Here is a 20,384-nt window from a genome sequence, read left to right as displayed (position 1 = left end):
ATAGCACAAACTTCAATTTGAAACTTTTTATTATAATTTTAAAATAATAAGAAACTATTAAAATTTGTATGTAGAACTAATTTTTAATTGTTTTTTTTATTACTAATTTATACCATTACTCTATATACTTTTCAAAAGTTCTTGTTATTTATTTATTTCTTTAACACCTAGTTGTTATTTTTAAGTTTTAACTAGTGTTTGTTTAATACAGCAGTTTTCAATCTTTTTATATACAACTACCATTAGCACATTTTGAACATTTTCCATGTACCAATTGGCCTAATCAAAGATTGGTTCAGGAAGTAAAATAGGTCTAAATGCATTCCATGATGAAAAATTATGCTTTTAAAATATATTTTGAAGAGAGCATTGAAAACTTTTTTTACATATCAAAAATTATTACTTTATATGGAATCAAATCAATAACTAAAAAGTAATGAAGATATTTGATACATATTAAAAATTATAGAATAGTGTGGATATGAAAATCTAGTTAAAATAATAAATAATATTAGAGGTTTTATCAATAGAATCATTAATTAGTAATTATTTTTTGATGTTTAATAATAAAAATTATATAACTCTGTATATTAATTAAATGTACCTTGTTAATTTTAGCTAATGGAGCTGGTGGTTTTATTATATTACGCATCATTTTTAAGCATGGTAGTGTTATATAAGTAACAATAGCTGAAGACTGGAACTCTTTACAAGTCATAAAGAATAATTGCATAACACATTTTGCTTTTTGTTCCCAACAAGAATCTTCTTTATACAGCATGGTAGCTAACAATGATATTTCTGGCCTAACCGCAAATGCTAAATCAGCATTTGCTATAGGTCCTCTTATAGTAAGAGATATTCTTTGACTTAAAAGACCACAAAGATCTTCAGTGGCCTTTGAATTATCTTGTATTAAAATACATAGCAAGTTTCGAACTTCATCTTGTGTCTAAGCCATGAAAAAAAATATATATTTATTATAAATATAACTATATATTTTTTGTTAATTACCTGGGCAGAACCTCTTCTTATATTATTTTCAACTAACTCTTGTATTAATCCTTGCTGTAAAAGTGTTTTACGGAGTGTCATATTAGTAGCTAATGCACGTAACATAACAAAGCAATGTTCCAAAGCAGCTGTTATACATCCGTAACAACTTGTACTAATGGACGGTTGTGAAGTTATTTCAGAATGAGACAAAGTTAAAGATGTCATTGATTCAGATATAGAAAGAGAATATGCAGTACCACTAAAGCGACTGGTTGATTTGACTTGTCCAAGTTGTTTTTGATCAAATGCTATTAACTCTTTTCTACTAGCCAGCACTTTCTAAAGAGGATGAGAATTATTTTTATACAAGCATAAAAAATTTTATGTAAATATTAGTTAAAGATTAAAGTTTTTATATTATATTTTAAATATAATAGTAAAAATTTTAAAAAATGGATGGATAATTACAAAAGCAACATCAACTTCTATTTCCTTAATTATACCCAGATTAGTAATTCTTTAAATTATATATTATATAATTTTTAAAATTAATTGTTTTCAAATTATTATTGATTTTAATTTTTAATATGTTAAAAATAATAATGTTGAACCTACTTTTTATTGTCCTTTAAAGTGAAAGTTTTAATAATAAAAAAAATGAATTTACTACCATAACATGTAGCTCAACTTGCAAGTTTGAAATTGACATTATTAAATAGAAAAAAATGAAATTGTTAAGATTAATATGCTGTCAGCAAATTTTATAATTACTATTTACAGTATATTTATCAGGAAAGTTAGATTTTTTTACATTTTTATCGTAATAGATCACTTAAATAAAAATCATAGTAATCATTTCTAATTAACTTTTGGTGTTTAAAAATATTCTACAATGGAAATATTCAGAATTTAATTAATTTTAATGATTATATAACTAAAAAAAACCAATAAAAAAAAAGCTATTCAATTTAGCGTATTATAAAAATTGATTATAATTGTAAAAATTCATTGTTAATTCAGAAGAAACTAACAATCAATTTTTTTAGAAATTATTTGTATAGCAACATGTTACCAATAAATTTGGAATATTATAGTCTAGTAGTAGCACACACAAATAGAGTAAAAAATTAATAAATTACAAAGTAAAATTATTTACTTGTGTAGTTGAATACTTTTATCATATCAAATCTAATTCGATAATGAATACTTTAAGAATAATAGAAATTAATGTTTTTAATTGTTTGTATGAAAAAAGCTGGTTAAGCTACTTTTTATTTGAATAAGGAATAATTCTTTCGATTTTTAAAAGTAATAATTTAAACTAAATACGAATTGTAATCATTTGACAAATCGTTGAAAAAAGTAGGTCTAGTGAGGGTTGGCAAAACAAATCGTAGCCACAAAAAGAACCACATAGTAAAATAATATTAACATGAATATAAATTTCTTCTCACAAGGGGAGACTATAGTGAGGATCCTTTATATTTATTGAAGTTATCAAATCTAAATGAGATAAATATCAAATGATTTGTAAAATTTATTCTAACTCAAAAAAAAATGCAAATTATTAATTGCCACAGACGGATTTTAACCTCGTACCGTTAGCATGAAAGAGACAAATGTTAAAAACTAGGCAACTGTTCATTGCTTTCGCCGCTTGAAAAAATTGGCTATTTAAGCTAACTCAAATTTAAAAATTACTTTTTCAACTTTTAAAAAGCAAAAAAAAATTAATAAGTTTAATTTCTTATGTCTTATGAACTTTATTCTATGTCAATTAAATAATAAAATATTCATGAAAGTCAGTGTATTGCCCTTATAATATATTTTAAAATAAAATAAAATACAAAACCCAGGATTTTAACACAAAAATAGCATATTTTAGAATACGGTAGCCATTTGCTCATAGAAGATAGATCGTCGGGAAAATTTTTTTTTTTAAATTTTATAGTACATGACATAAGCTTTAATTTGACATATGTTTAAAGGACGCAGTATTTCCGGAACAAATTTCAAAAATTAAGTTGAAAAAGTTAATTTTTGTAAAAAACTTGCTATTTTCAATCCCTCCTAATGAGCAGGTTAAGTGTTAGATTTTCAAAAAAATGATATCAAATGAAAGGGAAATATCTAAGGTTTTAGTATAAAAAAAAATTATGTTGATTTGTTGATTTTTGAAAAAATTATGGAAGTTTTAAGAAAAAAAAGTGAAAAAAATGACAAAATTTATCGATTTTTAAAATTGTAATTTTTTTGGAGATTTCCCCTATTTGCGGGAAACGAGGGAATTTTTTTCAATTTTTAAGGGTAATGTCTTCAACTAGATACGATTTGTGACCTTTTGACGTATTTTTGAAAGAAATTGGTCCAGTGAGAGCTCAGAAAAAGTGGCAACAGACATAAAAAAAAAAAAAACACACATCTTAGTAAAACCAATACCTTCTCAGCTTCGCATCGAAGCTAAAATAAAGCTTTTGAATGGTAATTAAATAATTAATCCTAAATTTAACATAAATAATTATTAAAGAGAAACAATTCATTATAAAAGTTTCAAATATTTTAGATTTTCTGTAAAAAAAATGTTGAATAGATGTTAAACATAAATATAAACACTAATATAAAAAAAAATTATTTTTAAATTAAATCTAGATATTTACTTGTACAATGCGGCTTAAATCTTCAAAAGTATTACGACACTCGGAGCCATATTTTTGAGCAAGAAGTTGAATAGATCTATTAACTTGATGAACTGGTCCAGATGATATATTATTATTATTCATAGCTCCATTAACTACAGCAGCAAAACCAGACACAGGCACTACATTCGGAGTAGTATTATCCTCTAAGTTGGTATTGTTAGATTTTTCTAACCTATTTTCCATAACTTTCACCAACATGTTCTAATTAGACATAATACACAAATATATAATATATAAGACAAATTGGTAGAAAATTTTCATAGAAAATAATAAATTTATTATTATTATATTAGGTGTGCAACTAAGTTTTCACTGTTTGTCAATAGATGGCTCCAGCAATAAATACTGATTGATTTTGACATATCTAAAACGTCATGAACCAAGCCATAAGAGATATATGGTAAATAAACCGCTATGACAAAATATTGATTTTGTAGTGGCATCATATACTTTTAGTAGTATGAAAATATCAGATTTTGTGCCAAATAATCATCATTTGCAGGAAGTGTTACTTTTCTTATTTCATTAAAAAAAAAATGGCAGATGATGCGCATCAGGAGTTAAAAAATTTTTATGGAAATGCTGCTCTAAGTGAAACAATATGCCGAGATTGGTTCTTTATACTTTGCTTTACAAATGGCGATTTTTATGTTGAAGACTGTCTGCAGAAAGGAGGTCAAAATCCTTTAGAGGCTGAATTTGTGGAATTGTTTGATGAGAATCCATGTTCGCAGGTACACTTTGCTTTGATATGAGAAGTTATTTATTTGGGCATTTCCAAGCAATTGAATGTGTTGAGAATGATTCAAAAGCACAGAACTTGGATTTCTTATTATTTGAAACCAAGAAATGTTGAGCAACGTTTTTTCACCTATGAACAACTGCTCCAGAAGGAAGGGCTTTTTTCATTGCATAAGATTGATTACAGCAACTCATAGAAAAGAAAGTCATGGGGACTGCCCAGTCATGCTACTACATTGTTATCTTGTTTGAATATGCACGCTGCGAAGGTTATGCTGTACATTTAGTGGGACAAGGTTGATGTTATTTATTATGAGCTGTTGAAACTGAATAAAACCATCACTGGGAAACGGCATAGACTTCAATTAATGCTACTGAACTGAGCACAACACAAAAATGGCCACAATACAAGCTAAGCATGAAAAAGTGATTCTACTGCATCATGTAGCCAAAACTATTAAAACCTACACAGAAATGATCAAATGGAAAGTTCTATTCTACCCGCCATATTCCCCAGATATTTTTCGCCATCCAATTATTACTTGTTTGATGGCATATGGTCAAACTTATCAGTAGTTCTACACATATGAAGTCATCAAAAAATGGCTTGATTTGTAAGTAGCCTAAACAGAGGAAAACTTTTATCATAATGATATTCGAACTGAGTCAGAAAGATAGGAAAAAGTTGAAGCTAGCGATAGGCAATACTTTGAATAATATATATGAAACTATTTTTCTACCATAAAGTTGCATTTTTATAATAAAAAAACAGTGAGAACTTAATTACGAAAGAAATTAATTAAATTAATACATTAATCTTATATTAATAATATTTAATACAAATGTAATTTTATTTTATTTTTCATTAAATAATAGATTTCTCAAATAGATATTACCATCAAAATTATTATTATTGATATATTTAAACAATAAAACTATGACAAAATAAAGATAACATTGTAAATTTAATAGCAAAAATAAAATAATCTTTTTCAAAATTATCAAACATTATCAACTAAATTTCACTAATTTTTTTAAGTAGATAAACAAAAAATGTATTAAACTTGGAAAAACTTCCTGTCATAGCCTTACTACTACTATTAAAAAATTGTATAATATCAAGCAATATTAATATTAATATTGAAAAATATATTATTAATGAACCGAACCCTACTACTTAATAATAAGTCAAATAATTTACTTCTAGAACAGGTTTTGATGATACTAGTTGTTTATACAAACGATCAGCTTTTTCTAAGTTTGAATTTATAGAGCCTACTGTTTTATTTCTATCATCATCATTTTCAATAGGATCAACAGCACAACATGGTTTAGCAGTAAGTACATAATCAAATTTAGCATATTTACAAAAACCACAGGAATGACAGAGAAATGGATCTTTTTCGTCATAGTTTATGGCTCTGAAACATTTAAAATAAATTAAACTAATTAATGAATACTTAAAATTAATAAAAAATAAAATTTACCGGCATTTATGGCATTGGAATACATTTTCTCCGCAGTTTGAACAAACACCAGGATTTGCCGGGACTGTTGCACTACATCTTGGACATTGTAAAGTTTCTGAAGAAGCATGCAAGTTTTCATAAAAACTGGCATATTCAATTAATAAATTGCAAGCAATAATTGGCACTGAAAATTCAACTTTTATTTCTGTTTGTCCAGAAGTTAAAGTTATTTCTTTAGCTTTATTCCACATTGCTGGTTTATTTTTTAACTCTACAACAGCCTGAACATAACGGTTATTATAATAAATATTCATAGTGCGTACCATTTTTGTACGTTTCAGATCAGTTATGCGTAATACTATTTTATTAATTGTATGACTTCCCATTAATTTAACAATCTGAGTAGTAGTAGTAAATTTAGAATCCACTTTAATAGAAGTTAACTTAATATTGCTAAATGGTATTTCAGGATTGTTACAAACCATGCATGGCTCACTTTCTAAATAAAAACCTTCCAAATCTACATACTGAGATATTTGTGTATATAAATTAGCATTAGGATGACAAGCTAATTTATGATTTTGATTTCTCAATAATTCAATTGCTTGTTCTGCATATTTAGTAGATGTAGCAGCTTTCTGATTATACTTGAAACTAAAATAGCCAAGTAAATCAACAAATTGTAAAGCTTTTCTTCCATAAGTTGGCAATTGTGGCCATAATGACCACAACAGCTCTAAAAGTTTTTCTTGGTCATCTTGTTCTGAATTTCTATAAATGGATAATATCAAAGCATGAGCTTGCCAACGAATATGAGTTGAATTTGTTTCAAGTAAAAATGTTTTAATAAAACGACTTAAAATATCTCTGTTTAAACGTTTGTTCAATTCTTTAACAAGTATCATACATTGTGCTTCTTCAAGCATAGCATTTTCAATATCTTCGGCAACCTTAGAAACTTTTGATTTTGATTCTTTAGTTGATGGTGTAGCAGATTGATTTTTGGCTCCACAAATTGCATACTGAAGTAAATGTAAAATAGTTGATGATACACCTTCATCTAGAAGGTAAGCCACACGCATCAAGTAAAGTAAAACAGAACTTTCTTTGCGACAATATAATTGCCAATTTAACATACGGCTTGATGCTATATCAACACATATTTTCACATCTTCAACTAATTCTACAAGTTTATCATATGTCAAATTTAATGACTGAGGTGTAGCATGTTCTCCAATATCACATGTAGTTTGAAAGTTCTATCAAAATATTAACACATAATATATTTAACTAATAACTTAATCAAACTTATTATTTATTTACCTTCATACTTGAAGATAAAGCATGCATATCCCTAATCTGACGATATTTATCTTTATTTCCACAAACAAACAAAAGTAACTTACGAACTTGTCTTTTAATAAATGGATTGATTGATTTTAAGCCCATAAATTCACATAATACTGTAAGCCATTCCTATTAAATGTACATCAAATGAAACATGGTAAATTTTGCTATACTTTAAACAACTAAGAAAAACTAATAATTAATTAATATAAATACAAAACACTTTCAAGGCTAAGGATTTTTTTAAATTTAGTAAAAAATAAACATTGGTAGGGGATTAGCCCCAACAATACAAAATATTTACTACTGAATAATGAACCTTAATTTAAGAAATATAAATTGAATGATATATTTTAAGAAGGTTCATTTTTTTAAATACTTACTGGCTCAAAAGATAATTGAGACCAATTTTTTTGTATTTGATAAGGTAAACGCAACAGCATTTCAGTCAATATTATCGAATAGTTATGAAATATATCTTTTGTTTGGCTAATAGAGTAAGGTTTTAAAAAGAACGGACTCATATCTGGAACTTGAGGTGGACCATTAGGTTCTAATAAAACACTAACAACGGTAGCACTATTATCATCATTATCGTTGTTAAACCTAAAATAAACATTTTGAATGTTATTTTTCTAAATGTTTTGTTTACAAATAAATTATTACTTTGCCCAATATTCTTGTAAAGATTTTAATGCTTTCAAGCAAAATGATATGAATTGTGCATGTTTGAGCATTGATGCTGTAGTTTGTGATATGTATGTAGTGTGATCTGGAACAGATTTTGAACTAGATTTTGGCCTTGCTAATAAAACTCCTAAAATTAATTTAGACATATTAAGTTAATATGTTTTATGTATATAATATAAATTTTGATGATGTACCTAAAAATCTCATTATAATAATAGATATTTCTCTTTGAGAATTTCTTATATGTAAATTTGCATCTTCTAAAGTTTCACGGCAAATATAAGTTATAAACATTTGCAATAGTTCAGTAAAATATTCTTTATCTCTTTCATTATTTAAATCTATATCAGATACAATACATGAAACTACCTATAAAAAAAAAAATAATAAATAAAATAAAAATATTTATAGGTTAACCGTTTTAAAATTATAACAAGTGTGATGTCTGTTTTAATTAAGAAAAAATATCTGATGCCCAAAAAATATTTAGTTTAATTAATTTTAGCAAAATAATATACTTGGAAAAATGGAATAGCTCTTTTTCCACCAGTATGATGTAGATTGGGGATATGATTAATGAATTTCTCTAGTAAGGATAATCTTAAAGTGTGTAAATGATTGTTTATCTCCAAGTCATGATCATATGATACTTCCTCGTCAACTTCCCTTTGTATTTGATTCTATAAATAAATAAAAATTTAAAATAATAACATAACTTCTAAACTATTTAAATTTTTTTTTTTTTTTTTAGTATAAATGGAAATTTCTACTATTTCTCAAGAGAAAATATCTAAACTTTTTCAATTCAATAATAATTAATCCAATATCGTTGAAAAGTATAGCAATTTCAATAAGGTTAATAATGTGTCTACAAAAAAAGTTACCCATAACATAAAAATCAGTTACATTTGGCATTGAGATTACCCATCTTATCAATTAGAGTATACAATCTCTAAACTTTTAGAAGAAAAATATATTAATACTTGAACTGGAGAAGTTCTTAAAGTGCCTCTATCAGGTACAGCATTTGTATCTTCATCATCCGATCCTGCTGCTGATGCAGTTGTATCGCTTAAATGACCTTGTTGAGCAGATTGTGTTTCTGAATTTGGACCATTGTCATTACTTTGGGATGACATATCTTGTAAATTCTAAGGTTATGTTATTATAGAATATAATATTTTCCAATAAAAAATGTTAATTAAAAATATAACAATGAATTACTTGTATAGCAACGGGAGCATTTAAACCTTGTAATTCGACAAATCCTTGTTGTATATTTTGCAAGTCTGCATTGTTTCCTATATTTTCATTATCCTATAGAATAATTAAAAAAATTAGATTATATGTATAAAATAGTCTAAATATTGTGAAGTGTTTAGATAAAAAAAAATTAAAAGCTTATAATAAAACTCCTTCTGAAAATGATAATACTGTTTTTACCTGTAAACTCAATGCAATTGCTAATTCAACCATAGCTTCATCATCATCAGGTGGTATAATAAGACCAGGAAACTGAACATTTCCAATTAAAACCTCCATGTTTTGTCTGTCTTGTTCTTGCGGTTCAACTAAACAAAAGCAAGTTTAATATAGTATAAGTTATAATATAAAGGTATAAATAATTTTAAAAAAATTATAATAACATGAAAAACATAGATTATACTATTTTATATATAGAAAATAAGGTGTCATGACAAATAATTTTTTCATCAAAGCTAATAAGTATTAATTTCAATACCATTTAGTATATTAAAATACAACAGATTTTTCTGATGGTTTTTTTTTTTAAATTTTAATTTATTAATTTTATTTTATTTTCATCTTAAAACTGAAAAATAAGCAAATACTAAAGAGACAAATACTATTCACTAACTGGTCACTATTTTTTCAAAAGTATATCCTAATTTATAATATATAACACATAAGATTATAATAAATTAATTTTTACAAATTTTATTCTAAAAATTAAAAACCAAAAAATTACCTCTAGGATCCAATAAGATAATTGGTTCATCAACTTCATACTGCACATTTTCTTCTAAAGACTCTTGAGGCATTTGTTCTTCATCTAGCACTGATTCTTTATTTGATGCATTAACTATAAAAACATTTTTTAGCTCACTAACAGAATTTTTTACTTTTACCCTCAATTACCTGTCAATGATTCTTTATAAGAGTTATCTCCGCGAGCAATTTGTTGATATTTTTTATTCAAAATATGTGGCTTCAATGCTCTAGCTAATGCTAATTTTACAGTGTAACTAACAGCTATGTCTTCACACAGTAAAAAATCAAGGTAGTATTTTGAAATAGTATTAATTTGAGAGTGTTGAAAATCAGAAAATTCATAGAATAATAAAGAATGCAATATTTCAACAAGAGCATAAACAACTGCTTCAGTATGTTTAAGACCTAAGAATTAAACAAATAAATTATAGAAAATAAAATATTTTTAGCGGAGTATCTTGTTTTACTTACCAGGAATATAAATAGTACAATAAAAAGAATTTTTTGGCCTACTATAATATAATATCCAAAAGACAGATATTAATTTTTGAATAAGAGGTTGACACCAGTGGGAAGACTGATCAATATTCAAACCTAAAATAGAAATATATATTTTTTAATACAGCATTATACACTTTAAATAACCTATTAAGGATTCTAAGAAAGGGCTGTTTAAACATATAAATACAAAAGTTGAAGATTAAGCAAAATATTTTTAAATAATTTTATGAACTAACCTGCATTTTCAGTATACTCAAAATTTGACAAATTTTGTGGTCTGTTAATAACAATACCTCGAATAATAAGAACCATTCTATAATATGCTTCTGCATCCATGGTTTTTGGGTCATTTTTTTCAAATTCTTGTAATACTTTCATAATATGACATAACATTGATTGATCCTACAAAAAAAATTTATTTATCACCAACTGATTTAACTTAATAAAATAATAGCACAGTGGGGTCTTGGTATAACTATATAGTAAAGACATGGAATAGTTGAGATAAGTATAGAAGATATATGACAGTGATTAAAATAAGTATCATAAAAAACACTTTGATGTAAATTTGTAGTTAGTGTTTAATTTTTTNAGTAAAGACATGGAATAGTTGAGATAAATATAGAAGATATATGACAGTGATTAAAATAAGTATCATAAAAAACACTTTGATGTAAATTTGTAGTTAGTGTTTAATTTTTTTTGAAATTGGTGGTTTATTACAAAGCAGCATCGACTCTTATTTCCTTAATTTTACCTTGATTAGTAGTTTTTTTGTGGAAAAAGATAAGAATACTTCTACAAAGAAGGTCTAAAGAATAAAGTGTTTAATAACAGTTGAACAACTTGTGCGGTAACTGTTTCACCGGTTATGTGTACAGGACTACCTAACGTTTGTAGTATCAACAGTGTAGGGACATCATCACTCAAATCTAGGCTGGACTCATGTATAGGTAAGAAAGATAGATACAAAGTAAGAATAGATACGTGGAATATTGAAACATTAACTGGTAGAAGTAAAGCACTAGTAGAAATATTGTAGAGGAAATACCAGGTGTATGCATAAGTCTTTTCCGGTTTTACTGAGATATAGCGCCAACGAATAATACACTGCGCATCGATTTGACACTACGTCAGTTTGTTTACCTGACATTAACCTACAAACACGCAAAAGTTGAGTCCACCAAACAATAGCGTCTATGTTTTATCATTCAGTGATCATGTCTACGTTTGTGCCTGAAAAAGAACATTTGCGGCACGCATTGCTTTTCCTATTTAATCGAAAGAAAAAGGCTGTGGAAAGTCATCGTTTGCTGGTAGAAACATATGGTGAACATGCTCCATCGATTAGAACATGTGAGACATGGTTTCGCCAATTTAAAAGTGGTGATTTTAATATAAAAGACAGTACGCGCTCCGGTAGACCACAAAAGTGCTGTTTTGGAATAATAAGAATCTTAAAATTATTGATACTTCATACATTAACTAACAATATTTTATTTTTANCAAACTCAACAGCAATTGGCAAAAGTTTTAAATGTGTCACAAGAAACAATCAGCAGACGTTTGCGAGCAATGGGGAAGATTCATAAACTTGGTAAATGGGTTCCACACGATTTGAATGAACGTCAAATGAAAAATCACAAACTCACTTGTGAAATACTGCTTCAACGCCACGAAAGAAAATCATTTTTGCACCGGATTGTGACTGGTGACGAAAAATGGATTTATTTTGAAAACTCGAAGCGGAGAAAATCGTGGCTGTCCCCCGGTAAAGCTGGCCCTTCAACACCAAGGCCAAATCGCTTCGGCAAAAAAACCATGCTTTGTGTCTGGTGGGACCAGATCGGTGTTGTGTATTATGAACTCTTGAAGCCCGGCGAAACCGTTAATGCACAACGCTATCGTCAACAAATGAATAATGTGAACCACGCATTGACCGAAAAACGACCGGAATGGGCCAGAAGACATGTTCCGGAAGGTCTGACACTTTTATATATATCTTAAATTAAAGCTAATGTAATATTCCTTATTATGCAAAAAAAAAATTTCGGACTTTATTTTATCTTCACGGTGAAAATGGCTACCAAATGCTATTATTGTGTGAAAATTCTCGATTTTATATTTTACATTTTTAACTTTATAATGCTATGACATATTGAAAAGTGTATGGATCAACATTATTTTTTATGAGAATATTTTTTAATAATCCCTTTTTCATTCTACATACTTTATCTTAATTAGGATATTAATAATGAACTAGCAGATCATGTAGCTTTTGGAATAGTCCACCAATTTTTTAAAATTAAACACTATCTAAAGATTTGCATCGAAGCGTTTTTTTTTGATAGTGATTTTAATCACTGTCAGATATCATTATACTTGATCCATCTATACCACGTCACTACTGTGCAGCGACCCACCTGTGCTGGGTTTTTTTTTATTGGTTTTTTTTAGTTATATAATCATTAAAATTAATTAAATACTGAATATTTCCATTGTAGAATATTTTTAAACGCCAAAAGTTAATTAGAAATGATTACTATGATTTTTATTTAAGTGATCTATATTCATCCAATAATAAGATGTATGAAATATTATTTTTGAAAACTGCTGTTTTGGAATAATAAGAATCTTAAAATTATTGATACTTCATACATTAACTAACAATATTTTATTTTTATATAAAATTTCATTATGATCAATTAATAAGTGTTTAGATAGTGGGTTATGACAAATATACAAAAACTTCAAAAGTCTCATAGTTAAACTGAACATTCAGACAAATTAATTAAAGTACTATTTAACTCAATTGGAATATGTCATTTTACACCCAATAAATAAATAAATAATTTATATTGAATATTTAATTCTAAGCCAAAATTTTTTACTTTTTACTGATTCATATAGTTAAATAAAAAACCCAGCACAGGGGGGTCGCGGCACAGTGGTGACGTGGCATAGTTGGATCAAGTATAATGATATCTGACAGTGATTAAAATCACTATCAAAAAAAAACGCTTCGATGCAAATCTTTAGATAGTGTTTAATTTTAAAAAATTGGTGGATTATTCCAAAAGCTTCATAAACTGCTAGTTCCTTATTAATATCCTGATTAAGACAAAGTATGTCGAATAAAAAAGAGATTATTAGAAAATAGTATTTCCCATAAAAAAGTGTGGATACATACACTTTTCAATAAGTTATAGCAATATAAAATTAAATATAATATAAAAAATAAAATCGAGAATTTTCACACAATAATAGCATTGGTAGCCATTTTCACCGTGAAGACAAAATAAACTCCGAAATTTTTTTTTTACATAATAAAGTAGATTACATTAGCTTTAATTTAATATACATAGAAAAGTGTCAGACTTTCCGGTACACTTTCAAAATTTAAGTTGAAAAAGTCAATTTTTTGTGAAAAAGTTGTCATTTTGAATCCCCCCCTGTAGGCAGGTAAAAAGTCAGATTTATAAAAAAAATATACCAAATGATAGGTAAAGACATCATGCATCTACAAAAAAAAGAATTATATTGATCCATACATCTTTCGAGAAGTTATAGCATTATAAAGTTAAAAATATAAAAAAGAATTTTTTTACAAAAATCGTATTTTTTTTATTAAGTTTAATGTCTGTTTTCACCATGAAGATAAAATAAAGTCCGAAATTTTTTTTTACCATTATAAAGTATATTACATTAGCTTTAATTTAAGATATATATAAAAGTGTCAGACCTTCCGGAACACTTTCAAAAGTTACGTTGAAAAAGTTCTACTTTCTATATGCATTTTTATGTTTTGAATCCCCCCTGTATTTAGGGAAATGGTCCGATTTAAAAAAACAGTATGTCGAATGAAAGATCTATATAAATACTACTTCTCATAAAAAAATTGTAATGATTCATACATTTTTCAAAAAGTTATAGCATAATAAAGTTAAAAATGGAAAATACAAAATCGAAAATTTTCACACAAAAATAGCATTCGGTAGCCATTTTCACCATGAAGATAAGATAAAGTCCGAAATTTTTTTTTTTCATGATAAAGCATATTACATTAGCTTTAATTTAAGATATATATAAAAGTGTCAGACCTTCCGGAACATTTTCAAAATTTAAGTTAAAAAAATTAATTTTTTGTGAAAAAGTTGTCATTTTAAATCCCCCCTTGTGGGCAGGTTAAGGGTTAAATTTATGAAAAAAATATACCAAATGAAAGGTAATGATATTATGCATCTATATAAAAAAGAATTATATTGATATGTTCATTTTTGAAAAAGTTATGGCACTTTTAAGTAAAAAAAATTGAAAAAATTTCGAAAATTAGCGATTTTTAAATTTGTAATTTTTTTGGAGGTTTCCCCCATTTACAGGGAACGAGGGAATTTTTTTCAATTTTTAAGGGTAATGTCTTCGACTAGATACGATTTGTGATCTTTTGACGTATCATTGAAAGAAATCGGTTCGGTGAGAGCTGAGAAAGTGGTAACAGACACAAAAAAAAAAAAAAAAAAAAAATAAACACATCTTAGTAAAACCAATACCTTCTCAGCTTCCCATCGAAGCTAAAAAAACACATCAGAGTAAAATTAAAACCTTCTTAGCTTTGCAATGATGCTAATAGTTAGAAAATATTTTATAAATGAATTCTTTCACTATATATTAGTGGAAAATTAATAATAGACGCTGGATTCTTTACTTTGTAATTGTGATAATCTGGATGTATAACTGCTATCAAAGATTTTGCATGAAGTTGAATACAAGCTTGAGTACTGTGATTTAGTAATTGTAATGCAAAATTTAAAGCTTTATTCTTGTTAATTGAATATTTTTCAGTTTCACCATTACAAGGCAAAATACTAAAGCTATTTTCTAATATTGATAACAATCCAACCACAAACCTGCAATTAAGAAATTAAATTGAAGTTTGTTAGATCTCACATTGAAATATTTATCTTTGGTGAAAAAAAAAATGTATGCCATGATAATCTCTTAAAACCATATTAGTAAACTTAAATTTCAATTTTATGAAAATAGATTCAATTTACTTGTCGAAAGGATTTATTGTACAACTAGTTATAGGTAATTCTTTTTCTTGGGAGTTATACTGATTTGTAATAACAGTACTTGAAGATGTTGATCCATATATTGTAGCACTACTTATCTCATCAACTTCATCTGGCCACCCAAACGACTCTTTTGTTTTACCATATCTTGATATAATAAATTTTTACAAATAATTTGATCATTAAATTTTAAACTAAATAAAACTATTCTACAAGTAAAAAAAAATAGAATTAAATTTACGAACATTTTTATAGAATCAACCATAATAACTCCTTCAGAATCTCTAGATGGTCCAAACACTATGGTTAATTTTTTATCACTTTGCAAACTTTCTTCTCTGGTTAACGGAAAATCAAACCATCGACTACGGTTGATGGGTACCAATTGTTGAGAACGACCAAGTACTTCTATATAGCCAGGAGCACGTCCTAAATCTTGATTTCCAACATTAACTCTTATCCCAGCTATAACCATTGTACTATCATTGTTTGTTATTTCAATTGAAAAGCGTGGTTTTGTTGATACAACATACATACCTAATATAAAATATAGTTTAAGACCAACCGTGTATTGAAACTTAAGATAATTAGGACCAAAGGTTAGACTAAGAGTACTTTAGTCCAAAATATTAAAAATCTTTATAAATATATATACTATAAATACACAAAAAAATGATGTAATGAAATATAATTTTAAAATAAATAAATGAAAATTAATTAACTATTCATAAAATAGTGTATAAAATTTTTGAATAGAATTAATAATACATACCATTACTATTTAATCTGTGTTTAATTTGTTGAGGATTATAGATTTGTAGTAAATCATTACCTCCAAATTCTACTTCATTCATAGCAACACAATATTCAAAGAAATCAACAGGAAATGACGAATTATTTCCTAAAATTGGAAATTAAATATTTATTACTATTAAATGAATAGAGAAAAAAATTTAATAAGTAAAAAAATGTATACATTTTTTTTTAATTAAAATTTCTTGTAATAATAGTTGATGGAAAATTATAATTCACTTTTACAGAACCAGATAAAAGTCAATATAATAATTTTATGAAGTAGTTTTTAAAAAAATCATATTAATATATTATAAATTAGTACCTGTTGAACGTCCAGACTTATTAATTTTTTTCTTCTTAATCTTAGAAAATATTGTATGCCGTGAAGGTTGAATATTTGGTGATAGCCAAAAATCTAAAATTTTATTCATTTTAACTTATAAATTTTAATCCTACCATTAAAAGGATGATGGTTATTATAGAGAATAAAATTGACAGTGTAATTACATTAGTAAATTATTTTATTAGTGTTATATCTATTCATCAATTATTGTAATGAAGTATTGTATTGAAATTAACTTTATTCTTTGGGAATGCCAATGTATGCCTATTTTTTAAACTGTCATGTCACAATAGTTTTAATATTAAACTAAGTTTAATTTAACATACTTTTAAATAAATGCACTTAATACAATAAGTAAATCTTAGTTAAAGAAAACTCATATAAATAATTTAAATTCAACCTTTTTCGCTTTGACACAAAACTGAGAAGGTATTAATTTTTTTATTTTTGTCTGTAAGTTTTTTAATTAGAATTTGTTCTAGCCAATCAAGACTTCATAAAAATAAAAATATTAAATAAATAATATTAATATTAAAATTACCGGTTTGCTCTTTTGATGCTAAGAACATACGAAGACTTCCATCCTCACACAAAATGATTAATGTTGTTCTATAAAATCCATTGGATAAAGGATGGCGAACCGCAACCATATCGGTTATCTTAGTTTTTGTTTGAGCTAATTTTATTTCTTGAATGATAATATGTTTTGGTGTTATCATAAAAACTACTGGCGTGTTACCTTAAAAATTATTACATGATAATTTATAAAAAGTATAAAATTCACATATATTGAAAAAAAAGGAATATTTCTATAATTCAAATTTATGCAGGTTCATTGTATACTCAAACTGTAAGTGCAAGAGAGCTGTATTTAAAAAAAGGATGTTTTGTTATAAATAACTTTAAAATCTTGACTTTTCATAAGAGTTACTTGTAACTAGTTTTTAAAATTTTTTATTAAAATTAGATTCAAATTTTGTAGTTTCATATTTATATAAAGAATAAAAAAAAAAACCCAGCACAGTGGGGTCGCGGCATAGTGGAGACGTTGCATAGTTGGGTCCAGTATAGATTTAATCTGACAGTGATTAAAATCACTATTATAAGAAACGCTTTGATGCAAATCTGTAGATAGTGTTTAATTTTAAAAAATTGATGAATAATTACAAAAGCAACATCAACTTCTATTTCCTTAATTATACCCAGATTAGTAATTCTTTTAATTATATATTATATCATTTTTAAAATTAATTGTTTTCAAATTATTATTGATTTTAATTTTTAATATGTTAAAAATAATAATGTTGAACCTACTTTTTATTGTCCTTTAAAGTGAAAGTTTTAATAAAAAAAAAATGAATTTATTACCATAATATGTAGCTCAAATTGCAAGTTTGAAATTGACATTATTAAATAGAAAAAAATGAAATTGTTAAGATTAATATGCTGTCAGCAAATTTTATAATTACTATTTACAGTATATTTATCGGGAAAGTTAGATTTTTTTACATTTTAATCATAATAGATCACTTAAATAAAAATCATAGTAATCATTTCTAATTAACTTTTGGCGTTTAAAAATATTCTACAATGGAAATATTCAGAATTTAATTAATTTTAATGATTATATAACTAAAAAAACCAATAAAAAAAAAGCTATTCAATTTAGCCTATCATAAAAATAATAATGGAACGAGGGCAAATTTTTCAATTTTTAAGGGTAATGTCTTCAACTAGATACGATTTGTGATCTTTTGACGTATTGTTAAAAGAAATCGGTCCAGTGAGACCTACTATATCTATACTATAAATTTAAAACAAGAAAATTTGTCCTGACGTCCTATCTTCTATGTGCAAATAGCTGCCGTAGTTAAAAAAACATGTTATTTTTATGTTAACATTTTTTTTATAATGCAGTATATTTTCCTATACATGAAAAAAGGTTCCTCCTCTAAAAATATTCAATATAAAAAAGTCATTCAACTTACATTGAATATAGAGTTAAACTTATTTTGAATATTTTTATTCCTGATTTAAGGAAAACAACTTTGAATTTTTAAATTAGCTTAAATTGTCCTTTTTTTGACAATATTTATGATATACAATAAATTGCAATAAATTTTACACTCGTAGTACGAGGTTCAAGTCAATATAATCTAATAAAATCATTAATTTCTAATGTTTTTAAAGTATATTGTAGAATTATTTTTGATATAATAAGTAAATTATTTGACATAGTTGTTTATAAATTTTTGAACTATTTGTGTGTTCTAATACTAGTCTATAATATTCCATATTTTTTAGTATTTAGTATAAATCATTTTTAAAAATGAATTATTTTGGGTTTCACTTGAATTTAAAAATGGATTTTTACAATTATAATCAATTTTCAAAAAAATTTATTGTTTTAATTTTGTTGTGAAACTAAGAAAATTTTGGTCTTGTGATGCATCGAAGCTAAAACTATATTGTATTATACCAGAATGTCAAATATCATAAATTTGATAAATGATACTCTTGCACTCATATATACACAATGATTAGGGTTTAATAAAAATTTATTAAATATTAGGAATGTTAAGTACTTTTTTATGAAAAATATAATACAAAGTACTGTACTTAGGTAAGTTATGACTAGAGCTGAGAAGTTGCAGAAACTTATATTTCTAGCTTATGAGCTACCTATATCAGGTCACATAATTTCCCATGATAAATACTAAAAAATGTTGAAATAAAATTTTATTTAAAATTCGATTTCCATCTATGTTTATCTGGTTCCAAAATTAATATTTTATTGTACATTAAAATTATTACATTTCATTTTTAATATTTTGATATTTATCAAAGTATTGATATTGTTTAAGAATTTTAGTTTTTTTTTTTACAGTCTAATATATGCATATAAATGTTTTCGAGATTTTTTTTTTAAATTATATTACATAAAAAAAATCTCTTGATAACTTATTTTTATTTATAGAAATATAAAATATAAAATATAATATAAAATTGAAACTATTCTCTACAATTTAATTTTATAAAACAATTTTTAAACTTTTAAATTAAGACTGTATAATTTTTAAAAACTTACTCGATTGAAGTATTGCATAAATTAGGCCAGGGTGTCCAGGTACTTCAGACCATTGCCACATAGGCTGAGTAGGAGGAACAGTAGTTGATGTTTGACTGATATTCTTATTTTTTGAATTAGGACTAAGTGATTGTGAATTGATTGCAAAAACAGGATGTAAAGTAATAACACCTCCTTGATACCGTTCATCATCTAATGGAGCAATAAAAGTTCGTCCAGGAGTCACATAGCTGAACATTAACAATGATAATATATGAGAATAATATACTGATACTCCACCGCCACAAACTTGACCATTAACATCCTAAAAAAAATTTTATCACAAAATATTATTAAATAATTTCTAAATATATGCATTCAATTATATCCCTTTTTTTTTTGGTCATCATCTAACTCTTCTTCCTTCAACATTTATTTCTATAACTATAACCATTTAAGTCTATTTTCTCTCATCTTATATATAATTGACACTACACTTATACATCCTCTTTTATGTTCGTTCCTTATCTTATCTCTCTAGTTATTCCACTCATCCATCTAAGCATTCTCATCTCTTCTACGCTCATTTTCTGTTTTACTTTCTTGTCAACCACCCGACACTTTGAACCATACATCATAGCTGATCTCACTAAA

The 20,384-nt window shown here is 26.1% G+C and overlaps 1 protein-coding gene across 1 annotated transcript in view; it reads right to left on the bottom strand.

The window, feature by feature from the left end:
• The window catches only part of LOC126901132 (E3 ubiquitin-protein ligase UBR4), a 65,619-nt gene that overhangs the window by 10,502 nt on the left and 34,733 nt on the right, over positions 1-20,384 (bottom strand). The window contains exons 36-59 of the mRNA XM_050677382.1: positions 19,752-20,055; positions 17,205-17,402; positions 16,643-16,735; positions 16,298-16,426; positions 15,771-16,062; positions 15,508-15,672; positions 15,159-15,360; positions 10,690-10,855; positions 10,424-10,546; positions 10,100-10,357; positions 9,930-10,043; positions 9,386-9,513; positions 9,167-9,259; positions 8,926-9,093; positions 8,461-8,622; positions 8,137-8,311; positions 7,919-8,069; positions 7,636-7,858; positions 7,229-7,381; positions 5,924-7,164; positions 5,638-5,857; positions 3,654-3,896; positions 1,015-1,335; positions 605-952 (exon numbers count right to left, since the gene is read on the bottom strand). Coding sequence (XP_050533339.1) covers positions 605-952; positions 1,015-1,335; positions 3,654-3,896; positions 5,638-5,857; positions 5,924-7,164; positions 7,229-7,381; positions 7,636-7,858; positions 7,919-8,069; positions 8,137-8,311; positions 8,461-8,622; positions 8,926-9,093; positions 9,167-9,259; positions 9,386-9,513; positions 9,930-10,043; positions 10,100-10,357; positions 10,424-10,546; positions 10,690-10,855; positions 15,159-15,360; positions 15,508-15,672; positions 15,771-16,062; positions 16,298-16,426; positions 16,643-16,735; positions 17,205-17,402; positions 19,752-20,055 — 5,670 coding nt within the window. The remainder of the gene's footprint in view (positions 1-604; positions 953-1,014; positions 1,336-3,653; positions 3,897-5,637; positions 5,858-5,923; positions 7,165-7,228; positions 7,382-7,635; positions 7,859-7,918; positions 8,070-8,136; positions 8,312-8,460; positions 8,623-8,925; positions 9,094-9,166; positions 9,260-9,385; positions 9,514-9,929; positions 10,044-10,099; positions 10,358-10,423; positions 10,547-10,689; positions 10,856-15,158; positions 15,361-15,507; positions 15,673-15,770; positions 16,063-16,297; positions 16,427-16,642; positions 16,736-17,204; positions 17,403-19,751; positions 20,056-20,384) is intronic.

This window comes from Daktulosphaira vitifoliae, unplaced genomic scaffold (genome assembly GCF_025091365.1).
Source record: "Daktulosphaira vitifoliae isolate Bord-2020 unplaced genomic scaffold, ASM2509136v1 Scaffold_3, whole genome shotgun sequence".
NCBI classification, from domain to species: Eukaryota; Metazoa; Arthropoda; class Insecta; order Hemiptera; family Phylloxeridae; genus Daktulosphaira; species Daktulosphaira vitifoliae.
Note: the sequence above shows the minus strand (reverse complement) of the source record. Positions and strands in the feature narration are given on the sequence as shown.